The sequence below is a fragment of the Capra hircus genome, chromosome 22, assembly GCF_001704415.2.
Source record: "Capra hircus breed San Clemente chromosome 22, ASM170441v1, whole genome shotgun sequence".
NCBI classification, from domain to species: domain Eukaryota; kingdom Metazoa; phylum Chordata; class Mammalia; order Artiodactyla; family Bovidae; genus Capra; species Capra hircus.
Window position 1 is genome coordinate 23,035,370 of NC_030829.1, and position 23,143 is coordinate 23,058,512.

A 23,143-nucleotide genomic window follows, 5' to 3' on the forward strand; every position below is an offset into this window, starting at 1 on the left:
TATCATACGATATCACTTATATGAGAAATGTAAAAAACAATGGTACAAATGAACCTATTTACACAGCAGAAATTGAGTCACTGATGTAGATAACAAACTTAAGGTTACCAAGGGAAAAGGGGGCTGGGATAAACCGGGAAACTGGGATGAATATATATACACTATTGTATTTAGAATAGATAATTAATAGGAACCTACTTTATAGCATAGGGAACTCTACTCAATACTCTTTAATAATCTATTAGGAGCAGAATCTTTAAAAGAGTAGATATATATATATATATATATGTGTAACTGATTCACTTCACTGTACAGTAAAAATGGAAAGAACACTGTAACTCAACTATACTCCAATTAAAAAAAATAAACAGAATAACTAAAACAGGAGAGAAAACTATTGAGACAGAAAACAGGTCAGCTGTTGACTGGGGGTGGAGGGAGGGGTTTACTACAAAGGAGCATGAGAGAATTGGGGAGGCAGGTTACGGGACAGTTCTGTTTCTTGATGATGATGGCAATCGCCTGACTGTGTCTCCCTCAAAAGTCAGCACGGCACACTAAGAAGGGTAAACTTTGCTGCATGTACGTTATACCTTAATAAACTCAACCCAAATACTCTCTTCCTGCAAATTAGCAAAAAACCAGCTAGACCGTGAAGTTTTCTAAGTACATATTTTAAAAGACTCTCAAGGAACGCTTATTCAACTATTAAAGCATTTACATGTAAAGGTAGAAGAAAGAACTTTGAGGCTATTAAACTAGAAGGGGAAGAACTTTATACATAAAACGGCCCTCCTCGGTATAGTGAAGATGACCACCGCCCTACAGAATTCCCTCCTCTTCCACACAGTATGTTTACTATTATCTCTTAATATAAGCTGGTCCTAAGGGACGTCGAAGTCCACCTGCCGAGGAACTGGCATTTACCTCACTGCAATCCTGTGGGAAATTTTCCCTTTGTAGAGTATATCGTGCAGTGTGTGTGCTCAGTCTTGTCCTACTCTTTGCGACGCTATGGACTGCAGCCTGCCAGGCTCCTCTCTGCATGAGATTTCACAGCCAGAATACTGGAGTGGGTTGCCATTTCCTTCTCCAAGGGATCCTCCTGACCCAGGGATCAAACTCACATCTCCCATATTGCCTGCACTGCAGGCAGATTCTTTACCACTGAGCCACCAGAGAGGCCGCAATATAACCGAAATCAAATATTATGAACAGAGACTATTGTTAGAGGAGAGCAGGTTTCTATCATATTTCTAAAAGCACCACATTCATGAGTAGGCAACATATTAAAAAGAAATGTTAAGAATATCAGATAAGAATGAATAAGTATCAGTACTTATCATATGTACCAACATTAGGTCTTAACAGTTATTAATTCTCATCTGAAAACTCACTAATGCTGGTTAGAATATAAGTTTTAGTGTTGCTTAAAGATTCCCTCAAAAGTGGACAGCTTCTATCTTTCTTCACAAGAAATCACATCTTTGATCCAGTTTATATATTTCAGTGCCAAAATTTGGCTCCCAAGTGTGTAGCTGTCTCTTCACTCATCTAAGTTATGATTGTGTTCTCTTCTGAAACTAGAGATTCATTTCTGCAAACTAGAGAAAGAAGCAATTGCATATGTATAGCAGGTGATGGAATTCCAACTGAGCTACTTCAAATCCTGAAAGATGATGTTGTTAAAGTGCTGCACTCAATATGCCAGCAAATTTGGAAAACTCAGCAGTGGCCACAGGACTGGAAAAGGTCAGTATTCATTCCAATCCCAAAGAAAGGCAATGCCAAAGAATGCTCAAACTACCGCATAATTGTACACACTAGTTTGCATTCCGCTAGTAAATCTCACATGCTAGTAAAGTAATGCTCAAAATTCTCCAAGCCAGGCTTCCCCAATACATGAACTGTGAACTTCCAGATGTTCAAGATGGTTTTAGAAAAGTCAGAGGAACTAGAGATCAAACTGCCAACATCCACTGGATCATAGAAAAAGCAAGAGAATTTGTTGGGAAAGGAGTATGTCAAGGCTGTATATTGTCACCCTGCTATTTAACTTACATGCAGAGTACATCATGATAAATGCTGGGCTGGATGAAGCTCAAGCTGCAATCAAGATTGCAGGGAGAAATATCAATAACCTCAGATATGCAGATGACACCACCCTTATGGCAGAAAGTGAAGAGGAACTAAAGAGTCTCTTGATGAAGGTAAAAGAGGAGAGTGAAAAAGCTGGCTTAAAACTCAACAGTCAAAAAACAAAGATCATGGCATCTGGTACCATCACTTCACGGCAAATAGATGGGGAAACAATGGCAACAGTGCCAGACTTTATTTTCTTGGGTTCCAAAATCACTGCAGATGGTGACTGCAGCAATGAAACTAAAAGACACCTGCTCCTTGGAAGAAAAGCTATGACGAACCTAGACAGTGTATTAAAAAGCAGAGACGTTACTTTGCTGACAAAGGCCCATATAGTCAAAGCTATGGTTTTTCCAGTAGTCATGTATGGGTGTGAGAGTTGGTCTATAAAGAAAGCTGAGCACCGAAGAACTGATGCTCTTGAACTGCAGTGTTGGAGAAGACTCTTGAGAGTCCCTTGGACAGCAAGGAGATCCAACCAATCCACCTTAAAGGAAACCAGTCCTGAATATTCATTGGAAGGATTGATACTGAAGTTGAAGCTCCAACAGTTTGGCCACCTGATGCCAAGAGCCGACTCACTGGAGAAGATCCTGATGCTTGGAAAGGCTGAAAGCAGGAGGAGAAGAGGATGACAGAGGAACGGATGGTTGGATGGCATCACCAACTCAATGGGCATGAGTTTGAGCAAGCTCTGGAGATGGTGAAGGACAGGGAAGCCTGACGTGCTGCAGTCCATGGGGTGGCAGAGTTGGACACAACTGAGCAACTGAACAACAACAAACAGCAGTTGTGAATGTAATACTATTTTCTTTCATTCATTCGTCCATCCATCCAACCCAATGTTTGTTTAGTGTCTTCTATGAGCCAATGACATTTGTGAATACTCACAATAATAAGTTCATCTAACGATTCATATTGTGCTTAGACAGTGTCAGGCATTGTATTAATAAATCAACCTTTACAAACAGCCAGTGAGGACACTGAAGCACAGAGAGGTTAATTTGGCCAAGGTCACACAGGTGGTAAGTGGCACAAGCAGAAGGCAAACCCAGACATCTGACTTGGAAACTGCCACTGTCTTCTGATAACCCTGGAGAAACAGACAGGGACCAGGTCCAGCACAAGGCTGGGCACTTCACAGGACGTTTGGGTTTCTTTTTAAAGGTAATACAAAGAAATTAAGGGTTTTCTCCATAGGCCTTTTTATAGCCCCATTTGTGTTTCCACGTGGTGGGTCTTGCAGCAACATGGAGAATGGCAGGAAGGGCCTGATGCATAAATTTATTATCTCATGGTTCTAGAGGTCAGAAGTATAAATTGGGTGCACAGGGCTAAATTCCTTCTGGAGACACCTGGAATAATAATAATTCCAACTGCTAGCGGTGCCCTCCCTCCATCTTTACAGCACACCAGCATAATATAGTCTTTCCTCTCTCAGCCTCCTGCCACCGTACAAAAGCCCTGTGATGACACTGGGCCCCCTGGATATCCCAGGATCATTTTCCTATCAAAATACCCTCACCCTATTCTTATCTGCCATGTAAGGTGGTGCACTGATGGGCTCTGGGAAGTAGGCTGCGGACATCTTCAGGGGACCATGTATCAGCCTACTGCAAGCCCACATGTGTGCTTTAGTGACTGGGGGATGGGAAGACACAGGAAACCCAAGGATTATTATGTTAGGAAACAACTGACTGGTCAACATGTGACATTCGTTGCATGGACCTCAGTGTTGAATATATTCCCCGCCCCCTTTTTTTTTCCTTTTCTGGATTTTAGGCAGGTGGTTTGATTTCAAGTAAAAACACAAGGTTGAACGGAGGCAGAACTATTAAATGGCACCATGACGCCCTTCAGATCACAGTTCTGTTATTTTCCCTGCCAGGACCTTTTAGCAAAAGCCCTCCTAAACAGATCACAGCTCCCAGGAGCATTTGCATTTTATATTAGAACAGAGAAGGGAGACTAAGAATTCACATAAAAATATGAATTTATAATGATAGCCGACTAGACCTCCTTGGGGAGATATCTGAAGCAATATTTAGACAAAGTCAGATAATGATGACAAAGTTTTAATATTCTGCTACTTTGGGGTGGTAGTGATTATCTTACCCAAACCTCTCCCTCATATTTTTACTTTTTTGTTTTTGAGTAATTTGTTTAAAAGAACACTTTCTGTTTCAAGTATGCATTCTTTCTTTGAAACAACAAAAAGTACCTGTTTGAAGAAAAAGTCATTCACTCATTTTGTTCTCATAAAAGTTTAATAGAAGCCAGCTAAAGTTTAAGATCTCCCAGAGGACAAATAAAGATATTTCTCAGCAAATGTAGAATTGCGATTTTCATTGGTGCTGGGGGATTTTACACACAAACACAATTTTATTTTACATTTAAAAGAGGTGAGTAAATAGACAAATCAATTTTAGCTGTTCTGAAATTTCATACTGGGTCATTCATTTTAAAAGATGGGACTTTGGTAATAGTTAAAAGAACAGAGGCCCAAGGGTAAAGACTGAGAATGTGAAGTGAAAGTCAGTCGTGTCTGACTCTTTGCCACCCCATGGACTATACAGTCCATGGAATTCTCTAGGCCAGAATACTGGAGTGGGTAGCCTTTCCCTTCTTCAGGGGATGTTCCCAACCCAGGGATCAAACCCAGGTCTCCCGCATTGCAGGCGGATTCTTTACCAACTGAGCTATCAGTTCAGTTCAGTTCAGTTGCTCAGTCGTGTCCAACTCTTTGCAACCCCATAAATTGCAGCACGCCAGGCCTCCCTGTCCGTTACCAACTCCCGGAGTTCACTCAAACTCATGTCCATCGAGTTGGTGATGCCATCCAGCCATCTCATCCTCTGTCGTCCCCTTCTCCTCCTGCCCCCAATCCCTCCCAGCATCAGAGTCGTTTCCAATGAGTCAACTCTTCGCATGAGGTGGCCAAAATACTGGAGTTTCAGCTTTAGCGTCATTCCTTCCAAAGAACTAAGCTATCAGGGAAGCCCTAAAGACTGAGAATAATCACCTTCAAAATTCTGACTTATCAGTAGCCTCGGATGAGAACCAAGAGGGATCTAAACCAGGTTCCTTCTGATATTCTACACTGTAATTCTTATCTTCATAGGAATTCGTCTGGAATTCCCTGCTGTAATAACACCAAACCCCTCTTCTTCTTCGCTTAACACTGCTTACCCTAATGGATTCTGATAAAACCAAGCCAGATAAAATAAAGACCTGTCCTCGCATCTAGTTGTAGAAACACAGATGTAATACTCTACAAAAATAAAACTGGCACGTAAATGCAGCACTTAAACACACACTTAGAAGAGAGGAGAATCAGAGACAGGTTTTCCCATAGGAGTTCAGACAACCTCAAATAATTAAAAGTTTCTCAAGGGGAATCTTCCCTTCAGACCTTCCCCGCCTGCCAACATTCAATAAAATATCTCCCGCCAGTTAAGTATGTATTTTACAGTTTCTTTTAAGATAACTATCGATTATAAAGTTCTGCCATCCTGGGAAAAATGGCTTTGGAAAACATTATAAAGAAGCTCTGCTAAGTAAGGCCTTTAAGCCTCAGTTTATTCACATATAAAATAAGTTTATGGGTTATTGTATGACAGTGTATATAAAGCAATTGACAGTTTCAAGCACAAAGGAGGTTCCGTCTAGGCTAAAATGGAACGCTGATTTACATTAACGAAGTAAGTTTAGCTTTTAGTTAGTTTTTTTACACTCTAGTTAATTTCCTGTATCTGGCTTTGAGAGCAAAGAACTGATCCCTGCAAAAATCTTTTTGCACTATATACTTACACTTAATGATTGCGTTGTTTATTTTCAGCTTATACACTGTTATATGTCAATTACATCTCAGTAAAACTGGAAACAATAAATTAGTAAAATAAAACTGATCACTGAGTAAAGAAATGAAAAAGCTTAAGTTACTCAGACTCCTTACTGAATAAACACATGCTTTTAATTTTAGCTATAGACAGTAAGGGGCTTCCCTGCTGGCTCAGCTGGTAAAGAATTTGCCTGCAATACAGGAAACCTGGGTTCAAACCCTGGGTTGGGAAGATCCTAAGTGGCAACCCACTCTAGTATTTTTGCCTGGAGAATCCTCATAGACAGAGATGCCTGGCAGAGGTGCAGTTCATGGGATCGTGAAGAGTCGGACACAACTGAGCAACTAAGCACAGTGGCATAGACTGTAAACTGACTGATCTTATACTGGGATTGTTCAATTAATACCTGGGATACTATTTAAATTCTGTTGGTTCATTTATTTTTTTTTAAATAGCAGCTTTACTGAGACATAATTCACATGTCATAAAATATACTTATCGCTTTTAGTATAGTCACTGAATTGGCAATCATCAATATTAGAACATTTCATCACGTTCATTAACTCAAAAGAACCCTCAAACAGAAGTAGAGAACAGTTACAGGGGAAAGTGGAAGCAGGTGGGAGGAATTGAGAGAGTGGGATTGACATTTATACACTGCTGAAACTATGGAGAAAATAGACAATTAATGAGAACATATTGTATAGCTCAGGGAACCCTACGAAATTATCTATGGTGACATGCATGAATGGGAAGGCGATCCAAAAGGGAGAGGATATGTATATACATATGACTGATTCATTTTGCTGCACGGTAGAAACTAACACAGCAGTGTAATACAACTTTACTCCAATCAAAAATAATGTTAAATAAAACAGAAAACTCAAACCCATTAGCAATCGCTTACCATTTTGCCCAAATTCTCACCATCCAGCCCTAGGAAGCCACTAATCCACTTTCTATTCCCATAGATTTGCCTATTCTAAATGTTTAATATAAGTGGAACTATACAAAGTCAGTTTGGTGGACTGGTTTTTTTCACTTAGCTTTATGTTGTCACGACTCATCCATGTTGTACCATGCCTAAGAACGTCATTCCTTTTTAAGGTTTCATAACATTCCATTCGGAGAAGGCAATGGCACCCCACTCCAGTGTTCTTGCCTGGAGAATCCCAGGGACGGGGGAGCCTGGTGGGCTGCCGTCTATGGGGTCACACAAAGTCGGACACGACTGAAGCGACTTAGCAGCAGCAGCAACAACATTCCATTCCAGAGATTCTCAATCCATTCATCAGCTGATGGATATCTTCTTTTGTTTCACTTTTTGGCTGTTATGAATAATACTGCTATGAACAGTCATGTAGACACTTCTGTGCGGCTGTCTGTTTTCAGTTCTCTTGGGTATTTGCCAAAGACTGGAATTGCTGGGTCATACAGGAACTCTGTGTTTAACATTTTTGAGAAACCGCTAGGCTCTTTTTCAAAGTGATTGCACCATTTTACAGTCCCGCCGACAGTCTCTGAGGGTTCCAACTTCACATCCTCACCAATAGTACTGCCTTTCTTTTTCATTTTAGCCATCCCAGTGGGTGTGAAGAGGCATTTCACTGTGGTTTTCATTTGCGATAATGATGTCAAGCAGTCGTTCACGTGCATATTGGCTTTTGGTATCTGCTTTGATCTGGGTATGTGTGTGTACATATATGTGTGTGTGTGTAGGTAAATATACATATTACATATATATGTGTGTGTGTATGTTAGTTTCTGCTATACAGCAAAGTGAGCATATATATTACTTCTCAGATTCTTTTCCATTATAGGTTATTACAAGATACTGAATACAGTTCCCCGTGCTACATAGTAGGACCTTCCTATTTATCTATTTATCCCAAACTCTTAATTTATCCCTCCTTCCCTTCCTCTTTGGTAGCCATAAGTTTGTTTTCTATGTCTTTAAGTTTATTTCTGTTTTGTAATTACGATCATTTGTATTTTTTTTTTAGATTCCATACACAAGTGATATCATATGACATTGTCTTTCTCTGTCTGACATAGTATGTCATTTAGTACGATAATCTCTACATCCATCCATGTGGAGTTAATTTTTGTATATGCTGTGAGGTATAAGGGTTGAATACAATTCTTTGGCATATGTTTCTGCATTATTTACTGAACAGTGAATTTTTTTTTCCTCCACTGAATTATCTTGCCTCCTGTGTCAAAAAATCAGTTGACCATAAATGTGAGGGCTTATTTCTGGACTCTCAATTCTATTCCATTGATCTCTATTTCTCTTAAAAAACAAAACAAAACAAAACTATTCCTCCATTTGTGTAAACATTTGCATAAATAGAAACATAAGAAGAAGTTAAAGGACCTCCTTGGTGGTCCAGTGGCTAAGACTCCAAGCTCCCAATGCAGGAGGCCTGTGTTCGATCCCTGGTCAAGGAACTAGATCCTACATGTCAAAACTAAGAACTTGTATACCCCAAGTAAAGATCCCACTGGCTTCAACTAAAAGATTCTGCATGCCACAACTAAAGACTGAAGATTCCAAGTTGCACAGCAAAGATCCAGCACAGCCAAATAAATTAAACCAACAACAAATATTTTAGAAAAAGAAATGCAAAGGAAAGATCAATCCCACTACGGTAGAACAAGCTACTGGTTCCAATTCTCACTCCTCTCTTGTGGTTATAAACGTGCACACCCTTGTCTTATCTAGGTGGGGGAGTGTTCTCTGGGTGTGGGCCGTTTGACTCAGGGCTTGGCCACGCAATTTGGCCTGACTTTTGGGATGTCAGTGAACGTGACACAGGCGGACACTTCAGATGCTCGTGTCCAGTTTATCTTACCTTCTTGCACTTTTGGGATCACATGAAAAGAATACACCTTGTGTATCCACTGGTTTCAAGTGAACAACAGATGCTTGGAATAAACCTGAACCCACTCCGTGATCTGGAATCCAGCCAAGTTTAGCCAGACCCTGGACAAAACTCCGAAGCTTGGGCAAGAAATAAATGCTTATCACTGTTTCCCACTATGGTGTTTGTGGTTGGCTGCTCTACAGCAATAGCTAACTAAAACACCTACCACTTAGAGATAACCATGCCTATCGTTTTGGTCTTTTATAGAATATGAGATTATGGAAAAAAAAAGTATGTATACATACATACACACACATATGTGTGTGTATATATGTATTTGCACTCCTGTTGTTTTTATTTAGCATTTTTCTATAGTACCCTGTGTTTAACAGTTCTTGATAAACACTCCTTTTATTATCAACCTATTTCAACCTTGAAAAAATTATATATTTCTCTTAACCACTTCCACACTACTTTTACTATTTTAAGTCAAAGTATAATGCACTGTGTTTACCTCCCCTCTCTCATATGAATCTTGGTCTGTATTTCACATTTTCCACAGATCGGATTCCTACAGGTGAAATCTTTAGCAAGTGCCTTTAAGAAGGGTTCAAGGAAGAACCACATAATCCTAATTTCCATGGCATTACTATTCACATTTTCAACTATACTCTGGCTGAACCTGGATTATTTTGCTTCTTAAGAAAGGCAGGTCAAGAAGGAAGGGACATAGGCACATCTATGGCTGATTCATGTTGTTGTATGGCAGAAACCAACACAACACTGTAAAGCAATTATCCTCCAATTAAAACTAAACAGCAACAAATAAATAAACACAGGCCAAATTTTGTTTCACTTTTTGAAAAACCATTTATGTGAATTCTTCCAACGTGTTCCATTATACTATCTTTGGACAGTCACAGTTTATTCTAAAGAAGACTGTTCTTGCCACAAAAAATAAACTGTGTAAAGCTGTGCCTCTTATTTTCCTTGGGTTTATTTGGAAATAGGGCATGGGAACAAAATGCAAGCTTATTTCTTTGGGTTTTTAATATTGGCATGGCTGATAAAGTGTCATATACCTAGAAAGATCGTATCCAGGGTAAGAGCCAGGTCTGATGTTCTCTGTATCTGTAACAGCTTTTGGCATGTTGCATAGATGAATTTAATAAATATTTCTTGAATAAATGCATGTAAGAAACATAGAAATTGTTAAAACAGCCTTTCTGGACAGAAATGATTGCCCTCACAATGGTTAGTAACTAGTTTTAAGGTTTCGAGGATGACAAACATGCTGCAACTAAAATTAGACGCAGGACTCTGAAAAGTAGGTCAGACGGCTGATACTGTAGCTAAACTTCTCTGGGTCCATCTTAGCAAATAAATGGCTCTCTCTCAGTTCCCAGTTCAACTTTTCCTTTCCCCAGGGAAAATCATGTTTTTTCAGATCATCTAACAACAACTGATCTGGTTCTTTTTTGGCAACTGCTAAAATGATTACTTTGGGAGCCCCAGTGGCTGTCCTTGCAGAAGACATTCACTGGCTTGCAGGAAGTCTCACTGGGGTGCCTGTCATTTTTCATCTTGTAAACTGAACCCCTCATCTCACCTGGCCAGTGCCTCTCTCACATCAGTTATGTGGCGACCCGGGCCCCTCTGTTCCCACTTCTCAGGGGCTGCTTGTCACTCACCGCCATGGGCTAAGCCGGGAGATATCCTTTCAAAGGGAAAGACCTCCACTTGCCTCAGGCACTTAATAACATTAAGTGGCATTTTCATCTATTCAAACCCTGGGAAACATATTTTTAACAGTCGGTTTTGCAAGTCACTCACCTGGAAATTCCCTAGACAGAAATGGAACAAAGGACAGGAGAACCCGACCAGGTTTACTTAAATTGAAGGTACTGAGGAGAGACCAGCTAGGTACTGTACCGGGAACCGGGAGATCAGAGACAGCAGGTCTTGGGTGTGCACAGAAAAACACGGCCACTGTCCCCATGTGCAGGGAGGTCCAGACTTGCCAAGGCCAGCAACTCGTGACACCAGAAACTGCATCTCCCTCCTCTGCCCCGCCCCCAGCACATACCCATCTATCTGAGGGCACAGGCCCTGCTAACACAGCAGAGAAGGGTTAAGGAACCTCTGAAAACTGAAAACTGCTGCTCAGCTTGTAGGGAGCGGTAGATTCCCCATTTTTCTGTTAAATCATGTGTCTGGTACTGTGTGACAATGGCACAAAAAATCCTCCAGCTGAACGAAGCACATGAAGAAAACAGAAATTCTGGAAAGTGCCCAGGAAAGATTTACTCCCTTGCCACCCAGGAGCCAGTGTTCACTGAAACTCCTGAATAGAACAAAGCATCTAGAAAGATAGTGAGAATGCAGATGAGACAGTTATCAGATAGTGGCTATCAGGAACAGAGAGGGCCTTCACTCAGCAGCAGTCTAGTCCTCAGGAGTTTCGTTACAGGGTTAAGGCTCGTCCAGAACTACCTGCCCACAAATGCTCCTTGGTAGTCGCTTAGAGGAGCCCTGCTGCCCTCCCATCGTCAAGGGAACTGGCTGTGAGTTTGTAACCATCACAGCTGCGATGATGAAACAGTGAAGATCTGCCTCTAAGTCAAAAGTGTTCAGAGATAAGGTTCATTTTCAGTGCCCTGCAAGCAGCTTCTGATGGCCAGGCCACTGCACTTCTCTGTAAGTGGGGATCCAGAACTGATTCATCTCTGAGTGAGCAGATGCCTCTTTTTTCTCTCTAATACTACCCTGGGCTCCACCTCCTAATAATTTCATTACATGGCAGGGGTGGGGGCAGCTGGGGAATAGAAAAAGTGAAAGAATGACTTGTAAATATATGGCAAACTTTTACATGAAGAAATGGGGAAAACAAAACCCCTTAGAACTCTATTATTAGCAGGAATGGAACTAATAACGTTACTATAGACATGTTATCAGGCCAGTCACGTCCACTCTGGGTGTAATATTCTATTCCTTTGTGTTGGGCTAAGTAACTGAGGTGTGTAGTCCATGCGAAGGTGAGTCACACTGGAATAAAAGCTACGTTTTTTGCTGATTCTTGTTTAAGACGCTTGTTACCCGCTGTTGCAGATACTTTCGAGATTAAAATGAGAACACAGACTCTGCTAGGTTTTCTGGGGAAATATATGAGTTTAAAAAATAGGGTACAGGATAAAATAACTTGATGAGGAAGTCTGAATTAATAAGAAAGTTACAAATGCAGAAACAAAAGGAGGAGATGGCTGCCCTGGCTTTAACTGAAGGCATTCTGCTTTCTGTTTCTTTTGAGGGTTCTGGGATTTTGAAAAAAAAAAAAATTGTTTGATTGTATATAAAATCTCCAAAAACTTGCTGAAATATCTCACCCGGTTTCAGGTTCATTATTTTATTAAATATTCACCCCAATCAGTGTAAACATGTTTCCATGTATACAGAAGAAATGGATGGAATAAAAAAAAAAGAGAGAAAGGAAGACATGGAAAGAAAAATCAGGTTCTCTTAATACTCTATGAGCCTACAACTCATTAACACATGAAAAGTGACTTTTTATAGCCATATTGATTAATGTATTTGATACCCAATTTAATGAATCATCAGGTCGAAAATTGAATTACCCGGTACAATTTCTAATATTTCTTGTGAAAGGGTATGCCTTCTTTCACAGTTCCTGAAAAACATGTTAATGTATGTAGCTATTTGTGAACTGTTTGCATTTCAAACATAATAAAGTTTGGGATATCAAATCACCTCATTTGTTTCCATTACTTGAAATGCTGCTTGGGGAAATTTTTAGGCAAGGTACCAAGAGTATCACATCTCCCCTAGACAGCCCAGGTTTGCTACGTGCTCCCTGCCTGCCGTGCTCTAGTCTAACTTGTCCCTCTGCTAGGTTTTTCCCTGCAGAGCTCGACTTGCTAAGGGCTGTGCATTAATTTGCCTTTATTTTGTGTGGAGCCAGGCATATGCAGCATCTGCCCGGGCCTGAAGCTGAGCTGGGTGTGCGGCTGCAGCCACAGGCACTGACAGCATGGAGGCGGCCCTGGCTGTTGGCCACTGAGCGTGGATGGTCACCAGAAACGAGAGGAGTGGCCAAAGGAGACAGGTATGCCTGGGATGGGGAAGCGTGGACGGGGGATGGCATGGCGCCAAGTGCAATTAGCTGAAAGACACTGAACCATTAGGAGATTTGGGCAGCAAACTCTTTCTGCCAGCATTTCCCAAATACTCAGGGTGGCAGCACCATTTCCACCTTGGCTAACAAGGCTTTATGACTGGGGCAACAGTTTGAATCGCTGAGTTGTATTTAAGGACTATTTCAGAAAATTAATCAGAAGTCCTGTAGTAAAGCAGAAAAAAGTTTGCATGTCTTATATATGCTCCTAATGACTCATACTTTTAGGACTATGCACAATTTTTCACTCCGGGGTAATGTAACATACCTAACTAAACATGTCATTTGCATTTTACACCTTGGTTTATTTATTTATTCTTCATCTCCCAAGAGATACGTTTTATTGCTGATTACACTGTACAGAAAAAAAAAAAAAAAGGGAAGTAAAAAGTAAACTCTACTTTTAAGGGTTTAACGGACCATGAATCCTCTCAGTTGCTTTTCAATTTCTGTGCACTGAAGTTGAGTTTTAATTAGTTGTCACCACAGCTGACTCAAAAAGTTTCTTTAAAAAGGGTAAATACAACTTTGGTTATAAAACAAACATCCTGGGCAGCAAAATAATCTGGAAAGAGAGTGGGGAAAACGTAAGCCTGAACTTCAGTAGAATTTGACCAGTTCTCAGGAACACTGGGGAAATTCATCTATAATTGTCAGGACTTTACCCTGCTTTCTAGAAACATCTGTACTGTGAGTGATGGTGCTCCTGTTTACTCCCAAATTTCAAAGAATAAAACACCTACCAGACGCCAGATTCTCAGACAGCACTCGAGGAATTTTAGATCAACCCAATGAAATATGACAGGAACAGAGAGCCCGTGGTCTTTCTAAGAGACTGGGCACGCGTTTCTGATAATGGTATTAATAGGTAGGCAACCCATGTTTGCTTCATTCTGAATTTGAATCTACTTTAAAAATTTAATGGTTTTCTGCTGGATTTTAATTAGTATCCATGAGAAGAATGGATAACAAGTTATTCCAAACAAGTTATTTCTATAAATTTTAATGCAGTGAAACTACTGGACAACAAAAAATTACCCAGCTGACGTCTATGTAACAGTATATCACTGAGTTAAAGAGATGACCCCGAAAGATTCAAGTTCGCTTTCCAGTAGGAGTGACTGCTCTGCCAGGACCAGAAATATTAAGAAGACATGAGCAAAGGCTGAAGGTGCTTTCAGGGAATGGGCAAAGCAAACAATTATAGAAAAATACAGGGTCACCTGCTGAACCTTCAGTAATACTGAGGCTTTTACTGAATTTATCTGGCTCACAAAAAAATGGTTATTCTTGGTAATATTTGGACTCCTAGTTGAGTATTTTGTGTTGTCTACAGGACAACTTCTTTTATTCAAAGTTATCATCCTTCTAAACACAGAATATCAAAGTAAAATGTGAAAAAAAAAGTGCATGGTGGTTTTATGGCCGATAAATTGATCATCACAAATTTTTGGTCAAATTTGAAAAACAATTCTGTTTTCATCACCTATAAAATCAGAACACATAAAAAATTCTAGGGCAGACTGCTTGGTTATGTGAAATATTCAATTATCTCCACATTGAGGCATGTGATAGTTTATTACTTCAACAATTTAATTGCAATTTATTATTTTTACAAGTACTGTTATAACATACTACTTACTTTGCCAGTCAGTAAAACTTACTATAACATACTGCTTACTTTGCCAGTCAGTAAAACTCACTTGGGGAAACTCAATTTTGCATTTTTTTCTCACTGAGAATTCCTCCTAGTAATAATGATTAGTGAAAACTTAGAACACGTGTGATATAATTTCCGGAAATACTGAAATTTCAAAGACATTGCCTTCTAAACTTGAAAAGGAAGCTATTTTTGCTGTTGTCTGTTTAGGATTTTTTTTCACTTTTTTCTTTTTTTTTGGCCATACTGCATAGCACACGAGATCTTAATTCCCAGCCAGGGATCAAACCGATGCCCACCCCTGCAGTGGAAGCACGGCGTCTTAACCATTGTACCACAAGGGACGTCTCTAAGGAGTTCTTATCTTTGCATCTTAGGCTTAGTAAATTACCAAGGCATGCCTTTAAATCCTTAACATTCTCACTTACTGAAACCTTTAAAAACTTTAGAACAGCTGCTTTTATCGTTCCTGTTGTTTTAAAAATTCTTTTTCTACATGGTGTAAAATCAGAGAAAGGAACAGGATGATTCTTTATCAAAAGGGGCGTAACTCTGGACGCAAAGAGGAATGTTGTATGACATCTCTTATATGTGGAACTAAAAAGAAATGATACAAATGACCTTACAAAATAAAAAGTGACTCACAGACTTAACAGAACCAACTTATGGTTACAGGAGGATGGTGGGAAGGGTGGGGGAGAGAGGCAGGGAGTTCGGGATGGACATGTACACACTGCTATATCCAAAATGGAAAACCAACAAGGACCTGCAGGGAGAACTCTGCTCAGTGTTATGTGGTCGCTTGGATAGGAGGGGAGTTTGGGAGAGAATGGGCACATGTATACGTATGTCTGAGTCCCTTCACTGTGCACCGGAAACTATCACAACACTGTTAATCAGCTATATCTCAATACAAAATAAAACATTTTTTAAAAGTGGCATAACTCTGATTAGCAGTACTTGAATTTATCTGAAAAAGAAATTAATTGATTTGTATGCCGTTTATGTCTTCCTGCTGTGACATTTTACTAATTTCATTAGTAAGTAGTAAAAGTGAAGAAAGTGTGGTTTTTGGTTCTTCCTGAATGCATCCATGTAGCCAACGCCTACCCTCTGTGGTTCTACCAGAATTATGTTTGAAAAATATCACATCACTTAAATAAAATTTTAAATTAAAAATTGTATCACTTAAGTAAGTGTAGAATGTGCGTTTTACAGTTGGAGGAAGATCTGAGACTGGGTCTATGTGTTTTAGCCATCTTTTCACCATTGTAAATTGGACAACTACACACGCTCATCATCTGGTGCGGGGGAGGACAAAACTTAGCAGGCGGAATGTTATTTTTGTCAAGTTCATATGAAAAATGTCTTCCGAAATTTTCAAAGGAAACATTCAAGATTTCTAATCTACAATTCTCAACAAGAGATCTTTTCTTTCACATGTTAAAAAAAAAATTCCTGAAACAATCTAACTACTTTTCTCAGACAGCCACACTTGAGTTATGCTAATATTTCTACTCTAGATTCATTGTGTTTATTTTTTTTACTTAAAATAAACAGAAATATCAGTTTTATTTTCTTCAGGCCTATAACTATGTTTTCATTCCCTTTAATGGCCTATTTCTTTCTGGGTTCATCAAAAAATTCTGCCTCCCTGAAATTTAAAGTACTAAACACTTATTCCAGGTTTGTGATAGAAAGCGTCTTTTTCCCATGTAAATGTTATTTTAGATTTAAGTTCCTTGTCATGCTGGACATGTCATGCTCATATGTAAATTCTTATTAGTGAAACTGGTAATGATATTTATATTCAATTTGATTAACTGTCTTCTACTGTGCAAACGTCTGCTGTGATCTCTCATGGAGTATCAACCTTCTTCTACTTTCTTTCCTCTCTTCTGGCTTCGCTTGGCTCCATGTGCCACCGTGGACGCCTTTCCTCACTTGCGTGTGTGTAAGAACTCTAGTATACCCTTTAGGACTACATTCAGAAGTCTCTTTGCTCCTTACACACATCTTTACTAGAGCAGTCTTGAAGCTGTAGTTGCAATGATTGATTTATACTTGATTCTGTCTCTCAGATTATGGATCCATGTTGGCAAGGCAAAAATCCAAGATTTGTTCATATTTGTATTTCTAACACATAAAGTTCATAAATGTCTGTTAAATGGCCAAATGACTATACTTTTCTTTAGAAAGGAGCTACCAGCTTTTCTTAGAAATGGCAACAGGTGGCCATTTGGATTTTTGTCTTTCTGTTTTCCGTAGGATGTGATCATCATGGCACCTGAATTACTGATTCTTTTGGGGGCGGCAGTAATACTGCAAGCAGACTTACTTCCTGATAAAAAATGTAAGTGCCACCTATTAAATTCAATAATTAAAAAAAATAAGTACATTACAAAAAAGGATAGTATTACTTTCTCCTAAATAAGACTCAATTAGGAAATCATGATTTTTTAAAAAAGGGATGGAACATTTATTCTTATCAGAATATCGGTTCTTGAAACATACTATATTTTAAGAAAGCAAAGTTGGCTGAAGCAGATATTTTATGTTGCAGTGGGAAATCGTATTCCAAGTGTGGGTAAACGGGCACTCAGAATAAAGCTGCAGCTGGTGGACATATCTGGACACCTTCCCAGACAAGCATATAGTTCAAAGTCCTCTCAAAGTTCTCAGAACCAAAGAATAAGAAGCTTCCACTATGTTTGGTTCAGAAACTTGTTATCAGTGGGTTTAAGGAAAAAAAAACAACCCATCACATGAGTCCCCCACTAGCACTAAGAGAACCTGCTGCAATAATGACTATGTTCTCGTATCTGCACTGCCCACTGATACTTGACTATTGAGCACTGGGTATATGGCTCATGTAACTAAGACAGTGAACTCTGATTTTATTTAAATAGCCACATGTGGCCAGTGGCCACCGTAATGGTCAGTGAAGTACAGACAGAGCCCCAGAAGTCTGTATGTAGCAGGTGTGGAGGCAGAGTCGTGGAAAGCTATTCAATCTTAAATGTCAGTGGAAATGTGCTGACGAGTAAATTCATCAAAGGTTTCATAATTGTACAATACTATAAGCAAAAGGGGTAAACTCACTCAGTCATGTCCGACTTTTTGCGACCCCATGGACTGCAGCTGACCAGGTTCCTCTGTCCATGGGATTTTCCACACAAGATAGGAAACCCATACAGGAGTGGGTTGCCATTGCCTTCTCCAGGGGATCTTCCAGATCCAGGGATTGAACCCGGGTCTTCTGCACAGCCGGAGAAGGCAATGGCAACCCACTCCAGTGTTCTTGCCTGGAGAATCCCAGGGACGGGGGAGCCTGGTGGGCTGCCGTCTATGGGGTCGCACAGAGTCAGACACGACTGAAGCGACTTAGCAGCAGTAGCAGTTGCTAAACTGCAGGCAGACTCTTTACCATCTGAGCCACCAGGGAAGCCCAACTTTAGCAAAAATTTTAAAAGCTGTATAAATGTATGCTCATGAAAAAAAGACAATAAATGTCTTACATGTTAATGCCACTCAGTGATAAAACTGTGGCTGTATTTTCTTTTTTTTTTTGTCATCTGTGCTTCCCAAGATTTCTAAGAACAGGCATTGATTTTGTAATTTAAACGAAAGCTTTGATTTTGAAGACACTGTTAGAGAGTGGTTCATGAGGGTGGAAAAAACATTTTCTTTTTATAAATGCTGAGTGAGTAATTTTGCTTACAAGTTTTTTGACCTTGAATCATAGTAAGAAACAAATCTTTACATCCTGAACCAGTATACAAATATGTGACTATACTTATGGAACAGAAATAAGTTGTTCATGAAATAGGACTTCTTATGTTTGACGCACCTGATATTTTCTATTCAATTTTATTAGATGTCATTAAACACATTGCTACCCACAAAGTAACATATTATTTTAGTCCATTAATAGATAATGACCCTTTGAAAATTATTATACTGAATAATAATGTAGTAAAATATTCATATTTCAATAAAACACCTGTAGGTGTTATAGGTAAATACCTGAGCAAAGTAAAAAAAGATAATGAGCTAAAAACAGTTCTAAAGAACATTTTCCGAAGATTATTTCAGTGTTGTACATTCTGATAGCATAATAAAATACTATACTACACAATAAAACATTTAATGGTTTAAAAATGTTCCATATAATTAAACATTGCGTGGCTTTTTTCTTTTGATCAACAGCTTTACTTCTACCACCAGTCAATTTCACCATTAAAGCTGTCAATTTAGCTCAAGTTCTTTTACGCTGGGAACCAAATCCTGATCAAGAACAAAGCAATGTCCAGCTAGGATATCATGTGAAAATAAATGCTCCACAAGAAGAGGAGGTAAGTGTTTATTCTGACAGCAATGCTTACCTAGACTGAATTTCCCTTATTAAAGGAAATTTCAACTAAAAAGAGAGGGAACCACTACAGAGCTTTCTGTCACACTCCTAGGAGGGCAATGCCTCCACTGAAATGGCTGAGAACTAGTGCCACACCAGCACTAAGACAGTGGCTCGGGGCATCTTTAACTGTGGGACCAACGCTTCCACTTAACAATAAAGTTTAGTAACTTCTGAGTTACAGTGGTTTAGATATTGATTTTATGTTGCCTCTAAAATATTCAAAAGAACAGAAGAGAATAACCAAGCAAAAGAGGAGAGGGGCCACTGTACCTAATGGAAAAGGTCAAATTCGAATCCCAGTTCAGCCACTTCCTGCCTTTACTACCTTCCATCAGTCACTTAAGATCCCAGAGCCCTCAGTTCACTGCAGGGATAGATTAAAGCACCAGGTACCGAGCTGATGTGCAATAAATCAAACGAAGGGAGAAGTAATACTATGTCAGTCAATATGGAATTCTAGAGAATTCTCCATCAAAAATTTACCTCTGGGGAAGAGACTGGAGCCAGAGATGGTGGCCACAGGAAACTGGAGTCTGAACTGTAGCACTGATAAGAAGCAGTTATTCAGGTATCCTTGAATAGTTATTTTCTATATTTCATTACGTATTTTTAAAACATGTACCAATCTAGAACTAGGCAATTTGTTTATTCCTTTCTAAAACCACTTTACTTCTGGTAAAAAGCTGCACCTATTTAATGTGTACAACTTGATTGATGAGTTTAGGGATAAGAACATAACCTTGAAAGGCTGGGTTTGATTTTTTCTAGCAGAATGATTGCATTGCGTTGTGTTTACATGCCATTTAAAAAGTGGAAGCAAACTCCTATTTGATTAAATAGTTCTCTGAAGGTCATTTCCCCTTTACATATCATGACTTGTGGGTTTTATTTTTAGTATGAAACCAGGAACACTGAGAGAAGCCTCGTAACCATCCTTCACAAAGGCTTTTCAGCAAGTGTGCAGACAGTGCCGTGGAGCGACCACTCCCTACAAGCCAGCAGCTGGGTTTCTGCAGAACTTAAGGCCCCACCAGGTAAGGCAGGTCTCTGAGAGCCTGGTTTTAAATTCCAGACTTTTGTAAACACGGGGAAGTCAGGAGAGGAACACGCCTCGCTTTTATCTTGAAGTTGGTCACTCGTCCCTACAGTATTCTTTTACCTCATCCAGGTCCTCTCCGAGACCCAGATCTCTGAGACCGAGATCACTGGTTAGTGTGCGTAACCCAGTCAATCCCATCCAGCAGCTCCCTGCAAACACTGAGAATTCTTCTCCCTCCCCGGCTCAGAAGACAGGGAGTCGTAAACAAAAGCTGAGCTCTCTCATAATTGGGTTCTAGGACATCTTTCCACTCGCTCCCCACATGAACCCTCTGCTCTTCTCAGATGACTTCCAACCATGACCCCTCCACACCAGCCCAGTCCTGCCTCTGAGCCCTCACTGCCCTGAGCTCACCTCTTCAGCCTGCTTTTCTGAATTCTTCCTATCCTTCAAAGCCCAAATCAAATCGTACCTGCTCTAGGAAGCCTCCTTTTTTCCATCTGATGCACAGAGCATTGCTGTTCCTTTCAGAACTCATTCAGGGATGCTGTGCTACTCACCTGGCACAACACACTGCTTCCTCCTCTATCTTTCACAGTGAATAGATGCTAACCCTGCTCTCCTGGGCTGTATCGCCCCGGGTGCAGGGTGGAGTCTCCCGCTTCCCTGCACCAGCATACAAGCAGCACGTGCTTCAGGCTTCAGACACAGTGTTCCCTGTTACACTAGTGGATGCTTACAATTCTATGGCCTCTCAAACGAAACTGAAGAAAACTGGGCTGACAGTCCACAGAAGCCATGAGACTGGATAGCCCGAGTGCCACAAGCACAGAGATTAACACCTACTATGTCGAGATGGTCCTTCTGTGGAAAGCTGGGGTTTCTAATACTTAGAACCAGTGACACTTATGATTCAAACCTTGAAAACAAACAGACACACACACACACAGAACAGAGAAAGAAAAAAGGAGAACAGGCCACCAAGTCTTGAGACGTGTGTGCGCGCACAGAACAACAATGGCCTGGGCCAGTCTGGCTGCGGCTAACAGCCAAACTATCCTCTCATCACATCACTGATGAAAAGGCCATGCCTCCTGCATCACGTGTGTGACCGAGAGCAGCATCATGACCTTCCCATTCACTCGGCAGAACATGATGTCTGGACCACGCAGCGGCCAGTTCACAGTAGGCTTGATGTCACAGGCAGAGACAGAATCTAAGGTAGACAGAAGACCACAAACACAAGTCGTCTGCTGTACACGGAAGCACGTGTCCACCTCCCTGCAGTGAGTAACTGGAGTGTGCCTATAACAAGCCTTTCAGAATCACACTTCTGCAACCTCGACTGCTCTGAGCACCCTGATGTGGGGTGACAATAGTGAAAAAGTCATTATTTCTGCCTTGAATCAGACTGAATTCACACCACATCATTCCTTGGAAGGAAACTGGGAGAGAAGCAGACCTCAGAAATGCTAAACTAACTTGGCACAGATTATCTGGTCATTTAGTGCCAGAGGAGTATACACACACACACACACACACACACACATACATATATATGTGTGTATATATATGAAAATGTGTGCATACATGTGTGTATGTGTGTGCATATGTATACATATATAAAGGCTTCCCAGGGGCTCAGTGGTAAAGAATCTGCCTGCCAATGCAGGAGCCACAGGAGACTCGGGTTGATCACTGGGTCTGGAAGATTCCCTTGGGGAAGGCATGGCAATCCACTCCAGTATTCTTGCCCGACAAATTCCATGGACAGAGGAGTCTGGCAGGCTACAGTCCATGGGGGTCACAAAGAGTCAGACATGATTGAGCAACCAAGCATGCACACGTGTGCATGTGTATATGCACACATATCATATATATATATATATACACATATTCACATACACACACACACATATATACTTGCATACATATACACTGCTGTATCGCAGAAACACACTATTGTACGGCAAAGTGAATCAGCCACACATATACATATAGCCCCAAAATAAATTCAAAGTGGATTAAAGACCTAAATGCAAAGTCAGACACTAAAAAGTTCTTAGACCAGAACACAGGCAGAACACTCTTTGACATAAACTGCAGCAAGGTCTTTTTTGACCCATCTCCTAGAGTAATGAAAATAAAAACAAAAGTAAACAAATGGGATCCAATGAAACTTCAAAGCTTTTGCGCAGCAAAGGAAACTGTAAACAAGTCGAAAAGACAATCCTCAGAATGGGGAGAATATCTGCCCACACAGCAAATGACAGGGATTAATCTCCAAAATATACAAACAGCTCATGAGGCTCAATTTCAAAAAGACAACCCAATCAAAAAATGAGCAGAAGACATAAATAGAAATTTCTCCAAAGACCTACAGATGGCCAACAAACATGAAAAGATGCTCAACATCACTAATTTATTAAGAGAAATGCAAATCAAAACTACAATGAGGTATCATCTCACACTGGCCCTAACAGTCATCATCAAAAAATATATACATAAATGCTGGAGAGAATATGGAAAAAAGGGAACCCTCCTACTCTACTGGTGGGAATATAAATTAATACAACCACTATGGAGAACAGTATGGAGGTTCCTCAAAAACACTAAAAATAGAGCTACCATATGACCCAGCAATTCTATTTCTGAACATAAACTTGGAAAAAACCATATTTCAAAAAGATACATGAAACCCAATGTTCACTGCAACACTATTTACAATAGCCAGGGCATGGATGCCACCTAAATGTCCATCAATAGAGAAACGGATAAAGAAGTTGTGATACATATATATAATGGAATATTACTCAGCCGTAAAAGGAGCCAAACTGTGCCATCTGCAGTGATGTGGCTGGACCTACTGTCAGAGTGAAATAAGTCAGAAGAGAAAAACAAGTATCACATATTAAGAAGGAAATGGCAATTCACTTCAGTATTCTTGCCTGGAGAATTCCATGGACAAAGGATCGTGGAGGGCTAAA

General features: G+C 40.1%; 1 protein-coding gene across 2 annotated transcripts in view; it reads left to right on the forward strand.

Moving 5' to 3' along the window:
* Positions 11,512-23,143, forward strand: part of IL5RA (interleukin 5 receptor subunit alpha) — a 38,729-nt gene continuing 27,097 nt past the window's right edge. The window contains exons 1-5 of one of the 2 annotated variants that reach the window (XM_018038487.1): positions 11,512-11,548; positions 12,828-12,971; positions 16,969-17,053; positions 18,910-19,055; positions 20,013-20,151. In XM_018038487.1, coding sequence (XP_017893976.1) covers positions 12,933-12,971; positions 16,969-17,053; positions 18,910-19,055; positions 20,013-20,151 — 409 coding nt within the window. In that variant the 5' untranslated portion in view covers positions 11,512-11,548; positions 12,828-12,932. Of the gene's footprint in view, positions 11,549-12,695; positions 12,972-16,968; positions 17,054-18,909; positions 19,056-20,012; positions 20,152-23,143 lie in introns of those variants that run through there. The other variant, XM_018038488.1, reaches the window with a different exon arrangement.